This window comes from Periophthalmus magnuspinnatus, chromosome 22, assembly GCF_009829125.3.
Source record: "Periophthalmus magnuspinnatus isolate fPerMag1 chromosome 22, fPerMag1.2.pri, whole genome shotgun sequence".
Classification (NCBI taxonomy): Eukaryota; Metazoa; Chordata; class Actinopteri; order Gobiiformes; family Gobiidae; genus Periophthalmus; species Periophthalmus magnuspinnatus.
This window is the reverse complement of record NC_047147.1, coordinates 3,205,042-3,226,395: the sequence shown is the minus strand read 5'-3', so window position 1 is coordinate 3,226,395 and position 21,354 is coordinate 3,205,042. Positions and strand designations below refer to the sequence as shown.

Genomic DNA, 21,354 nt, shown 5'->3' with positions numbered 1-21,354 from the left:
TGGTTCCTTGATGTAAAGAGCTTTGAGTCTTGAAAGGTGAAAAAAGAGCTGTATAAAAATGTGAACATTATTCCTATAAGGCAAAACAAGTCTTCAGCCATTTCCCATTTTCTTTCTCTTAATACTGATAAATAATGAATATTATTAGCTGCTTTTGAATATTATAAACATCAAGAAGTTTTTGTGGTGGTTTGTTTTTCAATAATAAGACAAAAGCTGCAGATTAATTGTCATATTTGATTTTGCAATGAATGAACTTTGTAATTTTATAAAGTCCAGTTTTAGTCCAGTTTTAGTCCTGATGTGGACTTGGTTCAATCCTGGTCTAGTCCTGGTCTAGTCCCGGTCTAGTCCCGGTCTAGTCCCGGTCTAGTCCCGGTCTAGTCCCGGTCTAGTCCCGGTCTAGTCCTGGGTTAGTTCCAGTTTTGTACAGTTATATCCAGATTATGATCATGATAGTTTCTTCTATTGTAACTCTCTAACTTATAAATATGAAAAATCTTACCATGACTTTTTCATTTTCAAGCCAACATCACACGCTCTAAATACTTCCAAACACTCTGCACATTTACCCTCAAGTCCTGCGGGCCTCGGGATCATAGTCACGTCCACAGCTCTCTACTGCCCCCTAGCCTCTCACTGTGGGACTGCTGTAATGCTTGGACCTGATCCTCCACTCCAGGCGAAGCATTTTAATCCTCGTTAAAAAGCTGTGCAGCAAATTAAGAGCAAAAATATATTTCTTTTCTCCCTCTAAACGCAACATGTGGGTTTGATCAGAGGCAGAGCTCAGGAGGGGCATCCAGGCTAACAGACCACAGACAGTACACTATGGGGTCACATATTTAGAAGAAACTAATAAAATAATGTCATATTTATTAGTTTTTTAAATACATTTATACATCGACGAGCGTGAATGACCATAACATCACGAAACTGGAGCAAAAACAAAAGCCAGATCTGGGAATATTAGTGCAACAGAATAAGTAATAAAAGAACAGGAGACATTTTGTACCCACTACGCTAACTCCACGTTGGTTATAAACGTTCTGTTCTGAGGTGGGGGTAAATGTTTTACTCTAGGTTTAGTTCTGATGTGGACTTGGTTTTAGTCTTGTTTTAGTCCTGGTTTAGTCCAGATTTAGTCCTGGTTTAGTCCAGATTTAGTCCTGGTTTAGTCCAGATTTAGTCCTGGTTTAGTCCAGATTTAGTCCTGTTTTAGTCCTGGTTTAGCTCTGGTTTAGACCTGGTTTAGCTCTGGTACAGCTCTGGTTTAGACCTGGTTTAGACCTGGTTTAGTTATGGTTATTTCCTGGTTTAATCCTGGTTTAGTCTTGGTTTAGCCTTGGTTTAGCCTTGGTTTAGCCTTGGTTTAGCCCTGGTTTAATCCTGGTTTAGTCCTGGTTTAGTCCTGATTTAGTCCTGATTTAGTCCTGGTTCAGTCCTGGTTCAGTCCTGGTTCAGTCCTGGTTTAGCCTTGGTTTAGTCCTGGTTTAGCCCTGGTTTAGCCCTGGTTTAGCCCTGGTTTAGCCCTGGTTTAGCCCTGGTTTAGTCCAGGTTTAGCCCTGGTTTAGTTCTAACGTGGACTTGATTTTGAGGTGGGGATAAGTGCACTGTATTAAATTATCAGCAAATCACCTGACAAAACAATTATACAATAAAAAAAAAAAAACAGGTTTTGTTTTTTTCAATATACTAAAAAATATATAACATGAACCTGCAGAATTTTGCTGTCAATTTAAAACATCAAATTAGTCCAGATATAAAGTTATAATGGAAACGCTACTATCACAACCAGTTATACAAGGTGATGAAGTGTCTTGCCCAAGGACACAAAGTCAATCCATGCACTTGGGCATTGTTTAGTTCCGTTGTTGAGACTACAAATCAACAAATTTGGACTTTAGAATCCCACCATTCCACAATTTTTCAGCATTCCCGTGCAGCACTCCCTGTCCCTATACGTCATTCAAAAGCAGCACGGATCAAAAAACGTCTCAGAATTTTACCTCCCTAAATGAGAGCCTTGGACTGAGGCACCAGCGGGAAACATCCTCTGGAAATTACACCAAAGGCTTTGTTTATCTACAGCACCGAGCTAAAACCAGCGCGGGTCAGAGCGGAGCTTAGCCCGTCGATCACAGGGAGCACAACGCACAGCGGAAACTACCATTCTCTCCAGGGCATCCAGTTTAAAAACGCTACCATTATGTTTATTTGTGTTTCTGGTCTGACAGTGGGACATGAGGCCTCTAATTATCGCATTGTGGGGGATCGAGCTGAAATGAGTTGGCACAGATTTGGATTTTGAAAGGTTTTCTGCAACTAAGTAAAAATATTAAACAAGAGATTTGGAGTCGGTCGAGCTGAAAAGTCCCCAAATCAAATGTTTATGATGATGTAATGCTGTGATGCTTACTATAACTGCTCCCTCCTTTCATTCATGCTTTACACAACAGAACACGGGGCTGTTTATGTTTACTCATGTGTGGTTTTATGAATGGAATTTCAAAAATACTACGACAGTACATTTAAAATGTTTTTGTGTGGAACAAGGTATTTTAAAGACATCAGTGCAACTTCAACAAAAGGTGCTCGAAGTCTTCCTGTTTGTCGCCATGGAGATGATGTTGCTTGGCGAGGATTCTGGAATATCTCTCAATATGGCATTAAAGTGCGCATTGATGGTTCTCTGATTTTGAGTTAAACTGGAGCATAAAACCTGTTTGCAAATATAAATTATAGTTTTACACAACTCAAGAAGCAGTTTATGAAGAAAAGTTGAAAAATATGTTGAAAATGACAGGAAGTAAAGAGACCCACACTGATCACTACACCTGAGGAATTCTGTCCAAAATCTGGGCACTTACATGTGATCAACCAATTGTTCTGATATATTAAACTTTATTTCAACAAAACAAATTTGTTTTCTTATATTTGTATTTGGTCAAATAATAATTTCTCATTTCCATGTGCATTAGAGGAGTTAGTGGTTGCTAGGTAATAGATGTGGAATGAGTCCAAACTAACATGGGCTCTTTAAACTATCAGCAGCATTAATCCTTTTGTTGTTCAAAAATATATCATAAACATGCATTATACTAAGCAAGGTCAACTCTCTACAGATATGAATAGTAACTCGGCCCTTAGTCTTAATGACTGTCCACAGCTACACATAGATTTGGTCAAATTATAACCAGAACAGAAACATGAGTTTGGTGGTGAGTTTAAGCCTTGTACATCTATGTGGGTTTGGACTGGTGCCCTCAGATCTTAGTTCAGTCCTGGTTTTGGTCTGGTTTGGTGCTGCTTTGATGCGATTCTGCTTTACCGCGTGAGGAGCATGCTGACAGGAGCAGAGAGGAGCAGACAGGAGCAGGGACGGGCGGACGGGAGCAGAGAGGAGGGTACAGGAGGAGACAGGAGCAGATGGGAGCGGACAGGAGCAACTGGATCAGACAGAGGCCATATGATACAAAATTGTACATTTTTCTCCTCATGTTTTGGTTATGATTTTGGATTTGATTTTATCTTTGTCTTAAATAAAATATTAAGTTCTGGAAATTGTCCTTTAATCATTGTAAATAATACAAATAAAATAGCCAATCAGCTTCCTCCTCTGTTTGAACTCTGCATGCTGATTGGCTGTAGACCTCTCCATTAAAACCACCCTGGCTGATTGTTGATAAGACATAATTACACCACCCTACACTATAGGAGCTGAGGCTGCTGTGGTCGGGGCGGCAGAGGCGACAGAGGCGGCAGGGGCGACAGGGACAGCAGGGGCGACAGAGGTGACAGGGGCGGCAGGAGTGACAGGGGCGGCAGGGGTGACAGGGGCAGCAGGGGTGACAGGGGCAGCAGGGGTGACAGGGGCAGCAGGGGTGACAGGGGCAGCAGGGGTGCCAGGGGCAGCAGGGGCGACGGTCCAGAGGTTAAGAGGCAGTTTCGCGCAGGCGAGTAAAACGACGGCATCTGAGGAGAATGTGACGAGCGTGGTTTTAAAATGAATTTAAAGAGACGGGATCAGCTTCTCTGAGAGGTGTTATGGAGGTATTTTAAAAAGTTTATTTTGGGTGGACAATAGGGACACAAATTAGATGGTATTTTTTCAGACTCTCAAATATGTTTAAAAGTTGTGTTTGAGGCTCAAGTCTAAAAAATGAAACAGACAAATGAAACATGAATCTGAAGAAGTAAGTTTGAACTTTTTTTTTTTGTATTTTTTCCAACAGATTTTTATTAGATTTAAAAAAATACTTTTCTCATTAGATAAAAGTATTAAATATACTTTAAATATCTGTGTATATTTAAATAAATATACAAAGAATTGCCATAGACATATTTCTATAAATCTTGTAGTAGACAATACATGGCCCACTGATATAAAAATGTGTTAAATGGGACTAAAATGTATGAAAAAATAAACATTTAAATAGAAAAAGAAATAGAAATTTAATAACAAAGGCAATAGTAATCACATAAATATAAATTAGATTTCAGAGTTTTAGTAAAAAGAGCCAATAAAAATGTCCTTCTAAAACATTCCGTTTTCTTGTGTCTCCTTCTGGCTCTGTTCTTCGTTCGGTCCAGTTGAATCTCTCACGTTCTTATCGTCGCCATGTCCCTCGCGTTCGTATCATCGCCACGTCCCTCGCGATCTTATCGTCGCCACGTCCCTCACGTTCTTATTGTCACCACATCCCTCACGTTCTTATCGTGATTATGTCACTTTGCTGCGTGTACACCCCGGTTCATCTCCATGGACATATACAAACAGAAGACATCAAATATATAAGGTAAGATATCAGGAATCATTGATAACTCTATGATAACTTTACTAAATATTTTTTGATGAAGTGAAAGCTGAATACTTTGTTGATGTTAATATAAAATATATTTAAAAATGTGTATTTATTTTATTGAATTATGTATTGTATGTAATTGAATTATTAATTTATTTTAATAAATGTACTTGTATTTTATTATTATTGCTATTATTGTTTTATTATTATTATTATTGCTATTATTGTTTTATTATTATTATTATTGCTATTATTGTTTTATTATTATTATTATTGCTATTATTGTTTTATTATTATTATTATTGCTATTATTGTTTTATTATTATTATTATTATTATTATTATAGTAGTAGTGGTAATAGTATTGTTATACTTTTGACTGTATCTCCATGGAGACAAGCAGCAGGTAACAACACCAGTCCGAGTTATGATCTATGGAGAGGAGAGCCCCGCTCACAGTCAGAATGCATGTTTGGAAGTAATAATTTTTATCAGTATAAAAATGAATAAATGCCAGTCGGTCCACACACACGTCATGTTCCACATGTGAGAGCAACATCAATGAGAAAAAGATTACACACAGCAAACGCCCAGCAAATACCAAACTTCAGAATATATTATTCCGAATTTGTTGTGAAGGTTGTGAAGTGAAGGTGAAGAAAAACTAAACACACGATTCAGACTAGAATACGCTCTTCCTGACTTAAAGGCAACACTCGAGATGTCAGAGTCACACGTGAAATGAACTCATAAATCAACTCCCAGAGCTCCAGTTTAAATGAGGCCCTGAGAGCAACAGAGGCACAATGTAAGACTGTAACATCACTGCAGCAGAGACAGCAGATGGACTACATATAAGTGAACTAAACAAGAACAACTTTAAAACATATTTAGCATGAAGGTAAAGCCACGCAGCCATGGCACAGTATCACATTTTTATTTTCTAATTATGAGAGAAAAAAAACACGATTTACGATTATCATTATTATGATGATTCTTGAGAAATGACCAAACATGAGTGTACTTTTTGTTTTCTGCTCACTGCCCTGTCTCTTTTGTTTCATTAGGGACAGTTTTATGAAATATAAAATTGTAGAAAAAATGTTGTATTGGGAAAGTTTGTATTTTATGTGTGGTGGCATTTTACATCTTGCCATAGGGACTGCAGTTGGAAACTAGCTGTAAACTAATACTGGCACATTTACAGAAATGTTGATTAATGTGCATTGTCCCTATTCAAATAAACCGACAGACCGACCGACCGACCGAATAATATATATATATATATATATATATATATATATATATATATATTAAAAAAGACAGAACTTTACATTTACAACAGGGCTGCACCTGGTCAGTATTTTATAGACCAGTCAAACTGTTATTTCTATTCCTGGGTTTCAGCTTCATGTTAAATGCAACATTTTGTATTTTTTCCACCTTTTAGAAAATACAATATTGTGTTTTTATTTTGTTTTTTGTTTTGTTTTTCATTTGAAACCAGACAGACAAACAAGTGAACAAATTTAAAATATCAGATTGTAGGTTCAAGACATATTAATAACAAGACATCGAGTTTAAGAGTAATGTGTGTGTGTGTGTGTATATGTGCAAGTATGCATGCGTGTGGGTGTGTGTTTGTGTGTATATATGTATGTATGTGTGTGTATATATGTAGGTGTGTGTGTGTATATATGTAGGTGTGTGTGTGTATATAGGTATATGGGTGTGTGTGTGTGTGTGTGTATATATATATGTGTGTGTGTGGGGGTGTGTATGGGTGTGTGTGTATGTAGGGGTGTGTGTGTGTGTGTGTGTAGCTAAACCACATTGAAGAGAGAAAGGGCTAAAAAATGTTTGAAATTGTTAATCACTATGCCAACGGTCCTCATTCTTCATCATTCTGAAAACCAAGAATTGAATTTTGAATACATTATCTGCCAAACAAAAGTTAAAAAACATTGACTGAATACTTTGAAAATAATGACAAAGTTCAACTCTTTCGACATTTTCATTTAATAAAATGTATTCATGTTTAGAGCCTGTGGCTCCAGAGACAATTATCAAAACACCAGCTGAGTATTTTATACAGTCGACTAGTCACAATGAGCTGAAACCATAGACTGTATATATACATGGACATAGCTAACCTGCTAGCCGCGGTGTTCCAAACAGGAAGGGAGCATGAGCGCGCTTCCGGCTCCATCGACTCTGACAGCAGCGGTTACAGAGAGAAGGGACACGGTTTTTCAATGTAAAATGAATTGGAGCCAGACTCATCATTTTGGTCTTAAATGTTCATATTAACCCGCTCTACATGATCCTGTTTTTTTTTAAATTTCACTATTGTGTCTGTGAATCAAGATATGAACATTAATAACAGACAAATCAGCTGCCTTCTTTCCTCGAGGTCGCTCCTGCTAGGGTTAGCAACAGGTTGATTGACAGTGTTGCTAAGCACCTGCTCCCTGCTAAACCAGCCGTGCGGGACCTTCAACAGCCTCGCTCAAGATTGTCTCTGTGGTTGCTATGATACTCGCGGTCGGAATTCCAAATATGGAACTAAGCTCCAAATTCACCGCTATAACTGCTAGCCTCGATGAGCTTCATTTGTCTGGAGCCGATTTTGTAACACCAAAATACAGATGTGCCCGGTCAAGCGTCCAAACCACAGCTCGTTCTGACCCAGCGGACCCTGACTTCTCGGCTCCATCTGGTCCATCTGCCCCTCTCCAAACTGCACCTCCGAAACCTTACAAACCTTTACCCCCTCAATCTAAAAACACAATGTACCATTCACACTGAACTCTGATCATAATCCTTTTTCTAGAGTAATCAGATTATGGAAATTAACTGTCATTAAACAGTTACATCTGATGTGAGTAATTTGACTGCACTCTGATAGTTCACACCTGTACAGGTTTGGATAACAGAAAATATGGAGACACAGGGAGGGCATCTGACACACGGGGAGGGCATCTGACACATGGGGAGGGCATCTGACACACAGGGACACATTTCAGAACATGTTTGTACAGATCTAAACTACAGGGTTATAGCTGTTTTTATGCAGAATTCAATTGGCTTGTGATTCATGGAGCTGCTCGATCCCAAATCCAAAACCAACATTCAAACGTGAGGTCATCTAAACATCTGCCTCCAAGATGGCCGCCAGGAGCCCGATCAAAGTGACCCGGCCCCTCAGCGCTCCGTGGAATACGTAAATATTAGACTAATTCTACAGTGATTGTGAAAGAAGAAGGGAAGAAATACAACTACTACAACTACTACAGTACAGCAGGTTTCAGTCAACGACATCTCCGGGGAGGAAGCGGCGAGTCCGAGGCCAGTCCAAGACGCTTCCGACATACGACAACGTAAATAAACGGATTTGAACGAGAGATTATGTCATGCTTTGATAAGAACATGGAATGAGTGAGGTCTTTGGTTTGGGGCAGTTTAAAGAAATACAAAAGTAGTGTAAGATGTGAACGGGGAACTGATACACGGCGGTGGATGAAGTATGCAGTTTGGTTACTCGAGTAAAAGTACAGATACTGGAGCAAAAAAATAATCAAGTAAAAGTATCAAATGAAAAAAATAAATTAAAAGTGAAGATAATGGAGCAAAAATATACTCAAAAGTAAAGTATCAAATCAGTATCAAATGAAAAAATCTAAGTATTAACAATGTATTTTAGAAGTATTTCACACAAGTGTTGTTCACTTCTTGAAGTGTAAGTGTAGTGATATACTCTTATTAATTTTGTGTATTTATTTTTGTTTGTTCAAAGCCAAAGTTTGAACTCAAAAACTTGTGTTGTGTTTCCACAAACATGGTAAAAAATAACCCCTCAAATAATATGAAAAGTACTTTTACTTTTCAGTACAGTTATGCTAAAAGTGTAGTGGATTAGAAAGTACAGATACTTCTCTCAAATGTAATGAAGTAAAAATAAAAAGTAGACACTGTAAAATGTACTTAAGTATAATGTTTAGGTATCTGTACTTAAGTACAGTACTTTACTACTTGTATTTCATATTTCATTACTTTCCATTACTGTAGATTTGTATCTAACATGACACACATACACATATGTATATATATATAAATCTGGACCAGGGTCTGGACCAGGGTCTGGACCAGGGTCTGGACCAGGGTCTGGACCAGGGTCTGGACCAGGGTCTGGACCAGGGTCTGGACCAGGGTCTGGACCAGGGTCTGGACCAGGGTCTGGATCAGTCTAGGTCTAGTCCCTGGCGTTTGGTCACAGTCCATTTAGAACAGAAGGATCAGTTTCCCCAAACGCACTTCCTCAAGCCAAAAAAACAAACAAAAACATTACAACATGATTAAAGGTGCAGGTTTTAAGCAGTTTCACCTCTCCATAGATCTGACGCCGTCACCAGGTTGTTAGGTTGTTTTCATTAAGATAGACACCTTTAATGCCATGTTGTGGAACATTTCTGGCAAAATAATAACATCTCTATAGAAATAAGCAGGTGGCAGACCCCAGGAAAAGAAGTTACATAGTGAACTTTGAAGTTATGCAACTTTGAGCCATATATTTTTACTATATTCCAAGTTGTATTTAGAGTGTGTTTGGTGGACGGTTTCTTTACATGCACCATTTGTAACTACAGAATCCAGACTCTGCAGCTTCTCTCTGAACCACACAGGAAGCATACAGCAGGGAGCTACTGCCCTCTTGTGGACAACTTAAGTGTGTGCATCAGCAGCTCAAGTCCTCTCTCAGATCACAGCAAATTGCACATGTGAAGACAAATGGGCAGAACATAGTCAAACAGAACAGAGTATAGTACTTACAATGGATAACTACATTGTAAGAATACTGACAGAATCTTAGAAGAAGATTAATACAAACATTTTAAGCAGTAGTTACAGAGAGAGGAGCCACAGTTTTTCAATGTGGATGGAGCCGGAAGTGCGCGCATGATCACTTCCTATTTGGAACGCAGCGGCTAGCAGGTTAGCTATGTGCATTTATATATACAGTCTAAGGTCCAGATAGTTACTCTTACTGTTTTTACCCAAACTTTGTACTTATAGTTGAGTAATTGTATTTTAGGTACAATGTTTTTCCTCTTATTCTGTAAATAGAGATGGATACAGGCAGAAAACTACGGAGACACAGACTTCAGCCTATGGAAAAGTAGGTTGGCCATCGCTGTCTATCAGAAGAGAACAACGCTTTGTAAATATTTTTGTAAAATGTATTTGTTAAGTATTTTTATCAAATGTATTTTATAAAATGTTAATATAAAATGTTTTTATAAAATGTATTTGTAAGACTACGACGACAGACTGACTCACCTGTTTGTTCAACTTTTAACACAAGATCTCATGATTAAGATAGGGAATAAGAGAGAGAGGGAGAGAGAGAGGGAGGAGGAGACAGATGAGAGAGGGAGAAAGGGGAGAGAGGGAGGAAGACAGGGAGAGAGAGTGAAAGGGGGAGAGAAAAGGTAAGGTGAAGAGATACGAGAGGAGGAGACAGACAGGAGAGGAGGAGAGTGGGAGAAAGGAGAAAGAGGGAAGAGAAGAACTGAACTATAGAGAGAAGAGGAGAGAGGGAGGAAGAGGGAGAGATAAAGGAGAGATGGCGAGAAGGAAGGAGAGGGATGAAAAGGACGGAAGGAGGTGGAGAGAGGGGAGGGAGAGGGGAGGGAGAGAGGAGGAGAGAGAGGAGAGAGGGAGAGAGACAAAGAGAGGAAAAGGCGGAGACAGAGAGAGGAGAGGAGAAGAGAAGGAGGATAGGAGGAGACAAAGAGAGGAAGAGGAGAGGCAGGAGAGGGAGGGAGGGAGGAGGGGAGAGAGAGAAAGAGAAGAAGAGGAGGTGTGAGAGTGTGAGCAGAGAGAAAGAGGAGGAAGACAAGAGGTGGAGAAGAACTTTTAATCCCAGATCTCCTGTCTCGTCTATAAACTGTCAGCTGTACAACTGAAATAGGAGAAAAGCTTTTGGTTATTTTACTTTCCAAAAAACATGAACATATTTGAAGGACAAAACTGGACAGAGCCACTGCAGAACTTTAATAATTGATTGTTTTAAATAATTGAATGTTTTAAACGGACCTGTGGAGTCATGTGTTGGGTTTCGTTTGTATAGTTCTGTGTTTGAGACGAGAGTGAGTGTCGACAGCAGTTTAAAACTGTTCAAAGTCTCAAAGAAAGATGTGTGATTTTTCTGACGAGCATTCGGATTATGATTAGATTTGTGATTCATGTTTTAATAAAGATTCATTTGAAAGTTCATATTAGAAAAGAAGAATAAGAAAAACTGACACATGCTGACACACGGGGGGGGGGGGGGGGCATCTGACACACACAGGGGAGGGCATCTGACACACAGGAGAGGGTATCTGACACACACACAGGGGAGGGCATCTGACACACACACAGGGGAGGGCATCTGACGCACAAGAATGTTTCACTACATGTTAGTACAGATCTAGGTTTAGTTGTTTGTAGAGAAATTGTTGCTACTTCCAGAAACTTTAGCGACTAGTTAGCGACTTTAGCGATAAGTTACCGATTTGCTAACTGTGTTCATTCAAATTACGATTTTGATTTTGATTTGATGAATGTTGCAGTCGTATCTCAAAGGACTGGGTCTATTAATAGTCCATTGATATAGTGGCAGTAATCCTCCAACAGAACACAGCAGATGCCACACCTCAAACATTCACGCTGTAATCTTTATTTAATGATGGTTCAACTATGAAAGAGACGGAGTATTTTGAACTGACACGACCCAACCTGTTCATGAGGCAATGAGGGCAGGTCCAACCAACGCAAACACATGTATAGATGTCCCAGAAGTCCCAGAGGCAAGAGTCAGATGAGTTCAACAGAGAAGAACACTGGAAGTCAAGTCAATGAAGTGAAGCCATAGTCTGTATATATAAATGGACATAGCTAACCTAACCTGCTCCACTGACTAAAGTTAAAATATATTTTATATATATATATATATATATATATATATATATATATATATATATATATATATATATATATATATAAAACTACCAAGAGCTTTTTGAATTTAAGGGCCAATTCTGATTTAATATTTTAGTTAACAATGCAACTTTTCTAGAGGAACATCTGCCGCCTGTTTGTCTCCATGGACAGTTATTGCTTTGTCTGGAATGTTCCACAGTACGGCATTTCACTTATTTATCACTGCAGAGGCAAGAAGGTGACACCATGGGCCAAGCTGCAGCAGGTCAGATCTGTGAAGATGACCCTGTTTACGTTAAAGGAAGAGGCACGTAAGAATGCGGGTGTCTCAAGGTGTTTTAAAGCACAAAAACTAAATACAAGACAGAGGATTCAGTGCTTCACTACTATTCACTACATTAATAACAGACAAATTAGGCACTTTCTTTCCCGATAGCGTTAGCAAAAGGTTTGACCAACAGCAGGGAGGATGCGGGAGGAGGCGACAGCCTTGCTCCAGATTGGCTCTTTGGTTGCTATGACACTCACGGTCAGAATTCCAAATATGGAAATGGGCTCCAAATTGGCCCCTATAACTGCTCTAGCCTCGATGAGCTTCATTTGGCTGAAGCTGAACGCTGTGGGTGACGTCACACTCACTTAGTCCACTTCTTTATACAGTCTGTGGATTTCAGCTTTGAATCTGCCAACCCAGATGAGAGAGTCATGTGAGGCTCATTCTGCTTTCTGATTGGATAATTATCTTGAGACCAAAACCTCCAAATTATAGCATCATGTCCAGTATTGTTGTAACTAAGTATAAATGAGCTATGTTTAATTTGAACATGTTTACTAGTATGTGGGGCCACAAGAATTTAAAATAAAAATCTTACAACCTTTAACTTAAAGTATATAGATGACTCAAGTGAACACAGCCTATGTACGTCTCTTTTTAATCCGTTGAATACTACTGCAGTACTATCGTTAAACTAACTGTGTATCGTTACACACAGTTTTTTGAGACAAGAGTAGCCCAAGTATTTAAAGTAGCCTTTCTGGCTTGGCAGTTTATAGTCTTGTTTAAGTTCCTACCTTCACTAATGTAAACCATGTGGCATTTCAGGCTTGTTGTCCAGTGTCCAACAAGCTTCAGTACGTTTCACTTTTGGAGCCAAACGTATAAATAATAAAACACACTAAAATAATAAAGATAGCATATTTAACCTTGGATCACTGGAAATGAAAGATTATTTATTTTAAAGTAATATTACCCATTTTCTGGCATATTTTTTAAAAAGTGCTGTAGGCTCCTCCATTTACATGAAGCTTGCAGTGGTTCCAAAGCTATTCCTCACCTTATGCATTCAGAGCATCCTAGTTATTCACCACAATGAGTTTATAAGCACTTTTCACAAATTTCAAAAGGTGAGTGCAAAGTTAACAAAAAAGCAAGCAAAAACTAGCGCGTTAACCATGCACTTCCTGATTATCCAACAATAAATTACTTTATAGTTAGACATATTTTGACCTCAAGAGCTGCTTATACAGTATAGCTGTACTGGGGACAAACTTTGGCCACTGACCCACAGGTAGGTGGTGCAATTCCAGCTCCCAAACATGAACGCTGTCGTTGTGTCTTTAGACAAGACACTTAACCCACCTCAGCCCCAGTGTCTGCGTACATTGATGTATGAATGTGTGTGAATGAGGGAGTGGTTCTTTGAGTGTCTCGGAGGTGGAAAAACTATAAAAATGAGACCAGTTTATATGTTGTACAGCTAACTGAACTTACAACACTTAAAGGCAAAGTTAATGTCAATATGAAATGGTCCAACTTAAAACTTCTTTGTTCTATTATAATTCCAATGGATTTGAAGGCAGTATTACCAGCTTATGTCATGTCTGTTAAATATGTTGGTTTAGTTAAGCAATAGACAGAACCCAAGCTACCCAGTAACCACAGCAGACTTCACGCAGTACGAAAAGTGACACAGCGGCTGGAGGGGCCAAACAACACAATCTCAAACAAGTTTCAAAATGGGAGTTTTTGGGATAATGACTTCCATATGTGAATTTGATGGTGTGAGTTGGCCCAGTGAAGAGCCGTTATGCAAGTTTAAGATGTACAAAAAGCCAAAACATGCAACAAACAAATGAGCAAAGATCAGCGAGAAAGCAAGAGAGATCAACACACAACTTCCTGTTAGGTTGGAGCTGCTTCCTGTTTCAGCAGCTGTGCAGTCTTCAGTGTGTCTCTCTGTGTCTCTCTCTCTCTCTAACAGAAAAGAAAGTTCTACCTTTGTATGCTGAAAATCACACATCTCAAAGAAAGAGTGTTTTTATTATCATTGGCGTATCAGAATCGGAATCAAACATCAAGTCAATTCCTTTGTACTGAAATGGACTTTGTGACATAACTAAATACCATGTACAAAATGTTGACTTTTTTTTTTTTAAATGTCCGTAGCTGAAAAGTATTTATAAATAGACTGATTATAAATCCTCCAGTTCTTGCTCAACTTCATTCTGTGACTCTGCTCCTCTGTAATAACGATAATAAGCTGATTCCATTACACCTTCAGCTATTAATACCATTAGAAGAACTCGTCTCCGTAATCCCTCATTACAAGAACAATTTGGTTCCACAATAGTTTAAACTTTCAGGCACACACATTTAGGGAGATAAACAGCAAAAAATAATAATAAAAATAAATCATCCATAGTCTGTATAAAAAAGTGCTGTCACACACATGCTCCAGTCAAATGAAGCTCATTGAGGCTAGACCAGTTATAGGGGACAATTTGGAGCAGAGATCCAGATTTGGAATTCCAACCATGAGCAACCAAAGAGCCAATTCAGAGTGAGGCTATTAAAGCCCCTTCCTGCCACACTGCCACTTAGCAACGCTGTCAATCAAACCTAGCAATAGATAGTAGCAGGTACTAGCAAGTAGCAATAATAGTAGTAGTAGTAGTAGTAGTAGTAGTAGTAGCAGTAGTTGTAGTAGCTAATAGTACTTTCATGTTTTATAATAAATAGCCTACACATATCCACACAAATTACCCTGAATTGTAGATAAAAATGTAATATTCATCTTTGTCCTTTAAGTTGGCCTGAACATATCGTGACTGCAGTACATTCAGACTACAACAAAAAAATGAAAGGAGTTTCCTATTGGGGATTTAAATGAGGCAGTACTACTACTGAGCATGACGATGTACAGGCAGAGAGTCACCCATTCACTAAAACAAGCATTTATTCATGAGATTTTTTGTAAATAAGAAACATAAAACCACGTCTACTATGTAAGATACTATTAGACCAACAATAGGTATTTTTAATACAAACCCAGTGATGGAACATAACGAAGTAAAAGTCATAAAGTATTGTACTTAAATAAACATTTTAGGTACCTGTACTTTACTTATTACTTTTACTTTACTACATCTGAGAGAAGTATCTGTACTTTCTACTCCACTACATTTTTGAACAGGACTGAAAAACTATTTTTTATTATTGTTTGAGACCTGCTGAAAAGGCTGAGGGTTTATTTTTAACACGTTCATAATTTGAGAAAAACAAAAATGTACAAATAAAAGCAGATAGAAACAAATCTAATTACAATATTTTCTGGACTATACGTCACTCCGGAATACAAGTTGCACCAGCAAAAAAAAAAAGCATAATAATGAAGAAAAAAACATACACAAGTCGCACTGGACTATAAGTTGCATTTTTTGAGGAAATTTATTTGACTAAATCTGAGACCAAGAACAGACATTTTATAAACTGTCTAGCAGTACAGCACGCTAACGTAACACACAGAAAACGAACTGAATACGTGTCTGGTATGTTAATGTAAGACATTAACAGTTAATCAGAGAACTAAAGCATAAAAAAACAAGCTAACAAGTTTACTCTGGATCTCACTCCAAATCACTAAATCCATTCATTTCTTCATCCTCAGTGTCACTTCTGAACAACTCAGCCAACTCCGGAAGTAGATGAAGCGCCGCTTCTGCGTGGCTGTCATACTGGTGTACAAGACCAGAGCGCCTGTTATAGCCCTAGACCTTAAGTTGTTTGGTTTTTTTTGTTATTATTTGTCTGTTATCTTAAGACTGTTGCTGAATCTGTTCCTTTTCCCCATGAAATCCTGGTTGAGTGAGCCCTTGCTGATGATTGGAGGACTGTTTTCCAGCCTGACCAATCCTGTGGCTCACCTGCAGCTGCCTCCCTCTACTTAAGAAGATTCAGCACACCTGTGTGGGGCTGCTGGCCTCCATGTGGCCAGTCTGCTATTGTGTATGTGTTTCTTTTGTTATGTCACTAATGTGGAAGTGACTCTGTTTTGAGACACTCCACTGTAAGTACTGACTCTGTGTTTGTTTGTCAAGATTTTGTTATTGTAAAGTGAGTTTCTTAGTTAAACTTTACCTGACAATAACTAAGATGTGAAATTGTATATTTTAATAATTTCACGTATAAGTGAAGTGAACTGCGACTTATTGTCAAAAAATACGGTAATTGTTTCTGTTCAACTAAATTCAGCACAAATATTGATCAAAATCATGGCATTTGAAGCTTTATAAGACTCAAAATCTGCAAGAATTACTTTTTACTTTTAAGTACATTTTTAAACAGGTACTTTAATACTCTCATTAGATAATTTTACTTGAGTTTTTTATTTTATTTTTTTTTTGAGGGGGAGGGGGGGCTGTGATATCTGTACTTTTACTTAAGTCACAAAATGGAATGCTTCTTCCACCACTGCTTCGACTACATAAATGAAAGATAATGTATGCTTACTAAAATTTGCAGTTTTACCATTTCTATTATCAGAAGACGGCTACAAAATCCTTACAAAGAGCCTCATTGAAAATCATGCTTTATGTCTTATTTTTCTTGGTGGAACTCTCTGTAAACTTCAGGATCCTGCAACACCAAAGCCTACTGACAGCACTGAGAACCGGATCCAAACGAACCGTGCGTAAAGGAGACACTAACCATCTCAACTTCTGCTCTTTGGCTCAGCCCCGCGTATTTCCTTTATACGCACCATCCGCTCAAGGCGCTTTTATGAATATTAGCCACGCGATTTTGCAACATCAAACAACCATTAACTTAAGCAAGGAACGTTTTGCTAGCTTGACATCTCAATGAATGGTGAAGATTTACGCACCATTTACGCATCGCTCATTCGCCAACTACAGCAAAAACCTGAACCAAACAGCCATAGATTTGCGAAACCTACCTGCAGATCCACCGGCTATGATCTGGTGGGACGCCTCTCGGAGCATACTCTTCGGTTTCGGGCTTGACATTTTTGATCCGTAGCTGCTGCTCCTTCAACGGGAAGATGGCACGTTTAGTTTAGTTGTGCGTAAAAGTCAAACACAAGGATGACATGCGTTTGTTTATTGCTTCTATCTTCGTCAAACCTGTTCTTGTTCTGCTTATTCCGTGGCTGGCCGCTGTTTTCGTGCCTCTAAACCGGGTTTTGGTGAAAGTTGTTGCGCTCCTGAAGTGGCAGCCCACGCCGAAGACAGCTGTGTGTCTCTCCCCGCGGACTCAACACTGGCGCTATGCTAATGCTAAGGCTAAGGCTAGGCTAGGTGGCTAGTAGTAAAAGCTAATCTGGACTCAATTAACATTTATCTCCGAATGTGTCAGAGAATTACCTGAAGATAAATCTTGAGCTGTTACACGAAGAAACAAAGTAATAATAATAAATATAATAGTTTTTACACAATAACAGAAAATGAAAAGTAACAAAATACAATGATTTATAGCCTATATTAATATCAATTTATTAAGACTGAATCGTCCAGCTGTGGGAGAGGCGGGGCTTCAGCAAGTACAACCAATCAAATTAATCTATGAATCAATTATAAATTAATTGTGAGACACTTTCTATAATCCTGAGAATCCACAACAAAGATAATGGCCTTTATTACACTAGAATGTGCAGAACAAAGCTACTTCTACACAGAATATCTGAATCATCCTGAATAGTTAAAAAAATAAATAATAGTAATAATAATAAAATACATTGCACGCGATAATGTACTCAAACACAAACACCAATGTCTTCTTGTTGTCATTTATATTAAAGTACACTACTATAACAGCTTTTTAAATATGGAATATTATTATCTTATCATTATAGTATCATTATGAACTTTTTGATGATTGTTAATCGCAATTATTTTGGCCCTGATAATCCTAACACCAAATTCCAATATTTTCACAGGCCTAGTTCATCATTATCTGGACTATAATATGAAATCCAACACGTTTTATCGTTAAGATTAAGGAAAATGGCTCAAGATAAAGGCAATATTTTGTCATTTTGAAATCTATACATTTCAGAATAATGACAAATTACTGTTGCCATAGAAATTAACTAATTAAAACTAGGATATACACTGCCTGGCAAAAAAAAAAAAAAAGTTGCCACCTAGATTTAACGAAGCAAATAAGTACGAGCCGATAGGTACAAGTCAGGTCTAGATTCAGCAACAGTCTGTGCTCAAAGAATGAGGTCAGCTGACACCTGAATATACTGAATGACCAGGTTATTCCATCAATGGATTTTTTCTTCCCTGATGGCACGGGCATATTCCAAGATGACAATGCCAGGATTCACTGGGCTCAAATTGTGAAAGAGTGGTTCAGGAGCATGAGACATCATTTTCACACATGGATTGTCCACCACAGAGTCCAGACCTTAACCCCATTGAGAATCTTTGGGATGTGCTGGAGATGTGCTCTTTGTGCAGAGGTCAGACCCTACCAGCATCAATGCAACATCTTGGGGAAAAATTAATGCAACACTGGATGGAAATAAATCTTGTGACATTGCAGAAGCAAAATCGAAACAATGCCACAGTGAATGTGTGCTGTAATTAAAGCTAAAGGCGGAACAACCAAATATTAGAGTGTGTGACCTTTTTTTGGTGGCGACTTTTTTTTGGGCCAGGCAGTGTACTTTTAATGGTGAAATATAAGAATGTCGCTGAAGAAGCTGAAGCCCATAACTAGGTCTATTTGTAATGTTCTCCATCTTCATCAGTGTGAGCTTCACAAGAAAATAATATCGCAAAAAGTATAGTGTCAAAGCCAGACTTAGAGAGGCTTATCCATGTGTTTGTCTCCAGTAGGTTAGACGACTGTAACGTCCTGCTCACTGGACTCTCCAAACGAGCCAGACAGCTGCAGTACATCCAGAACACTGCTGCTCGACTAGAACCAGGAAGTACTTCACACATGTGTCCTGTGCTCAGGTCTCTGGCTCCAGTGGCTCAGAGAATAGACTTTAAAGCAGCTCTGCTTGTAAGTCTTTACATGGACCAGCACCAAAGAACATCTCCCACATGTTAGAGTCACATGAACCATCTCACATTCTTTATACAGTCTATGGATAGAACCAAGCAGCAAGTAGGTACTAAAAATATATATATATATATATATATATATATATATATATATATATATATATGGTACCAGTTAAGAAGGGCCAAAGGAAACTCTAAATTGGGGTAGAGTAGGGCCAAGTAGGGCTGGTGGAAACTGGGATTAAGTTCACAATTTGGTCTGAGCACTAAACATGATGCTCCCAAATGTGTTGTATTGCGTCACTGGAATGAGGCGATGCTCTCCAGTTCAAAACAGATAAACTTTAACCTGTTTTTTGAAAATTTCAGACGGTAAATAATGCAAGGACCAAAGATTAGTTTATGTGACCTATATCCAGAGGGACTGAGGCACGGAGGTTCACCCTTTACCTAGTTTACCTACAGATTGTACAGAAGTGAAAAGACACCGATCAGGACAAATAAATATATACAAATTGTCTAAAGAATATTTTAAAGTAATTTTTCAAAATGACACACAGGGAAGGGCATCTGACACTCAGGGAAGGGCATCTCACGCACAGGGACACACAGGGAAGGGCATCTGATGCACAGGGACATTTCAGAACATGTTTGTACAGATTGAAACTACAGGGTTAGACACATTACAAACATTTGCACAATAACAAGAGGATTTGTACCTGCACCAGTCTCCATTACATATTACACCTATATAGAATGTTATGACATCAAACACAGTAAAAGACAATGTGCTTGAAGTGTCTTGCTTAATGACACAACAGCAGTAAGCGTTTCTTGCAGGGAACCACCAACTCTCCACATGAACATAGAGACTGAACTAGACTTATGTTGTGCTAATACTCTTTTGACATTTAAAGGTGTAAAATGTAACATTTCTGGTGAAGGGTTTAACAACTACTTTGTCTGGAATATATCTCTATGGTAACAAGCAGGGGGCTTTACCAAGTTACAGGTCAGATCTGTGGAGAGGCTACCCAGTCACTGTAAGAATGCATATTTTTTCAAGGAGTTCTTAGCCGTATTGATGCTTTGCAGTGATGTCATGCTGGGGAGTTCTACACATATTTCTATGACGGAATGTTCAGTAGTTACCATGGTGACACAATGCACACAGTAGCTGCCCAATATTGCCCAAAAAAGTTTTAAGATTGAAAAATCAAGAAAAAAACTAAATGGATTTGTTCGACAGCACAAATCAGCTCACCTGTTGGACTTCAGATAAGTCAGTTCTTTATGGTCAGATTATGTTAAAATAAAACAAGTATAACTTGAGTAGCAGGCCTTCAGACCAAGCAGTGCCTACAGTTAGCATCACATCCCCAGGGAATGTTAATGACATCAGCTGCAAACTCTCAATAAATGTACAGGTAACTGAATATATACATGATGTAGTTAAGTGCCATACTGTAGAACATTTCAGGCAAAGCAAAAACATCTCCATGGAGACGAGCAGGTGGTTTCAGTGTTATCGTTTATCATCTATATTTACTTTAGCCATATATCGAGCTTCAAAATATGTTACCGTGACAACACCTACTGCACCTATATCAAACTCAGCCAAGTCTGGCCCGCAGTGTGATTACATTTGGCCCGTGAGATCATATTAAATGTGCCTTAGAGCTGGCCCCCTGATATATAGCTCATACACCATTAATGCTACAAATCTCAGAATGCTTTGCCAGTACGCTGGTCTTGACTGGCGTGCAGTCGCGACCGGGAAGCGCTCCTCCTTTTCTATTGACACTCATTTGCAACCAAGCTACTAGTCACCTTGACCAAATTAATTACTATAGAGAGAGACATAATTTCTTTTATGTATCTTTTATTCTTTTATCTATCTTTTATTTCAAATTTTATTTCTCATTGTTTATAATATCAAGCTTGAGTTGTTCCAGATTTTCTGTTTAAGTGAAACTATGTTTCCATATGAAAAGTTAAACATTACACATCAGGTGCAGTAATTTATTTATTTATTTTCTTTATTTTGACCCACTGTGACTTTGAGTTTGACACTCTTGACCTAGGGAATCCACCATCGGAGAAGTTACACAGTGCAGATTTACATTTTGAATCTAAACCAGCCATGGGCAAAGTACGGCCCATGGGCCACACACAGCCCTTTGGTCTTATTAATCCGGCCCGCCGAACGTGAGCAAATTATATTAAAATAGATAAGGGTAAACCTTGTT

The 21,354-nt window shown here is 38.5% G+C and overlaps 1 protein-coding gene across 1 annotated transcript in view; it reads right to left on the bottom strand.

Moving 5' to 3' along the window:
• slc25a21 (solute carrier family 25 member 21) overlaps window positions 1-17,366 on the bottom strand; it is a 162,220-nt gene extending 144,854 nt beyond the window's left edge. Inside the window, exons 1-2 of the mRNA XM_055231196.1 lie at window positions 17,210-17,366; window positions 17,023-17,114 (exon numbers count right to left, since the gene is read on the bottom strand). Of these exons, the coding sequence (XP_055087171.1) occupies window positions 17,023-17,092 (70 nt within the window). The 5' untranslated portion in view covers window positions 17,093-17,114; window positions 17,210-17,366. The remainder of the gene's footprint in view (window positions 1-17,022; window positions 17,115-17,209) is intronic.
• Between the last annotated feature and the right edge of the window lie 3,988 nt (window positions 17,367-21,354).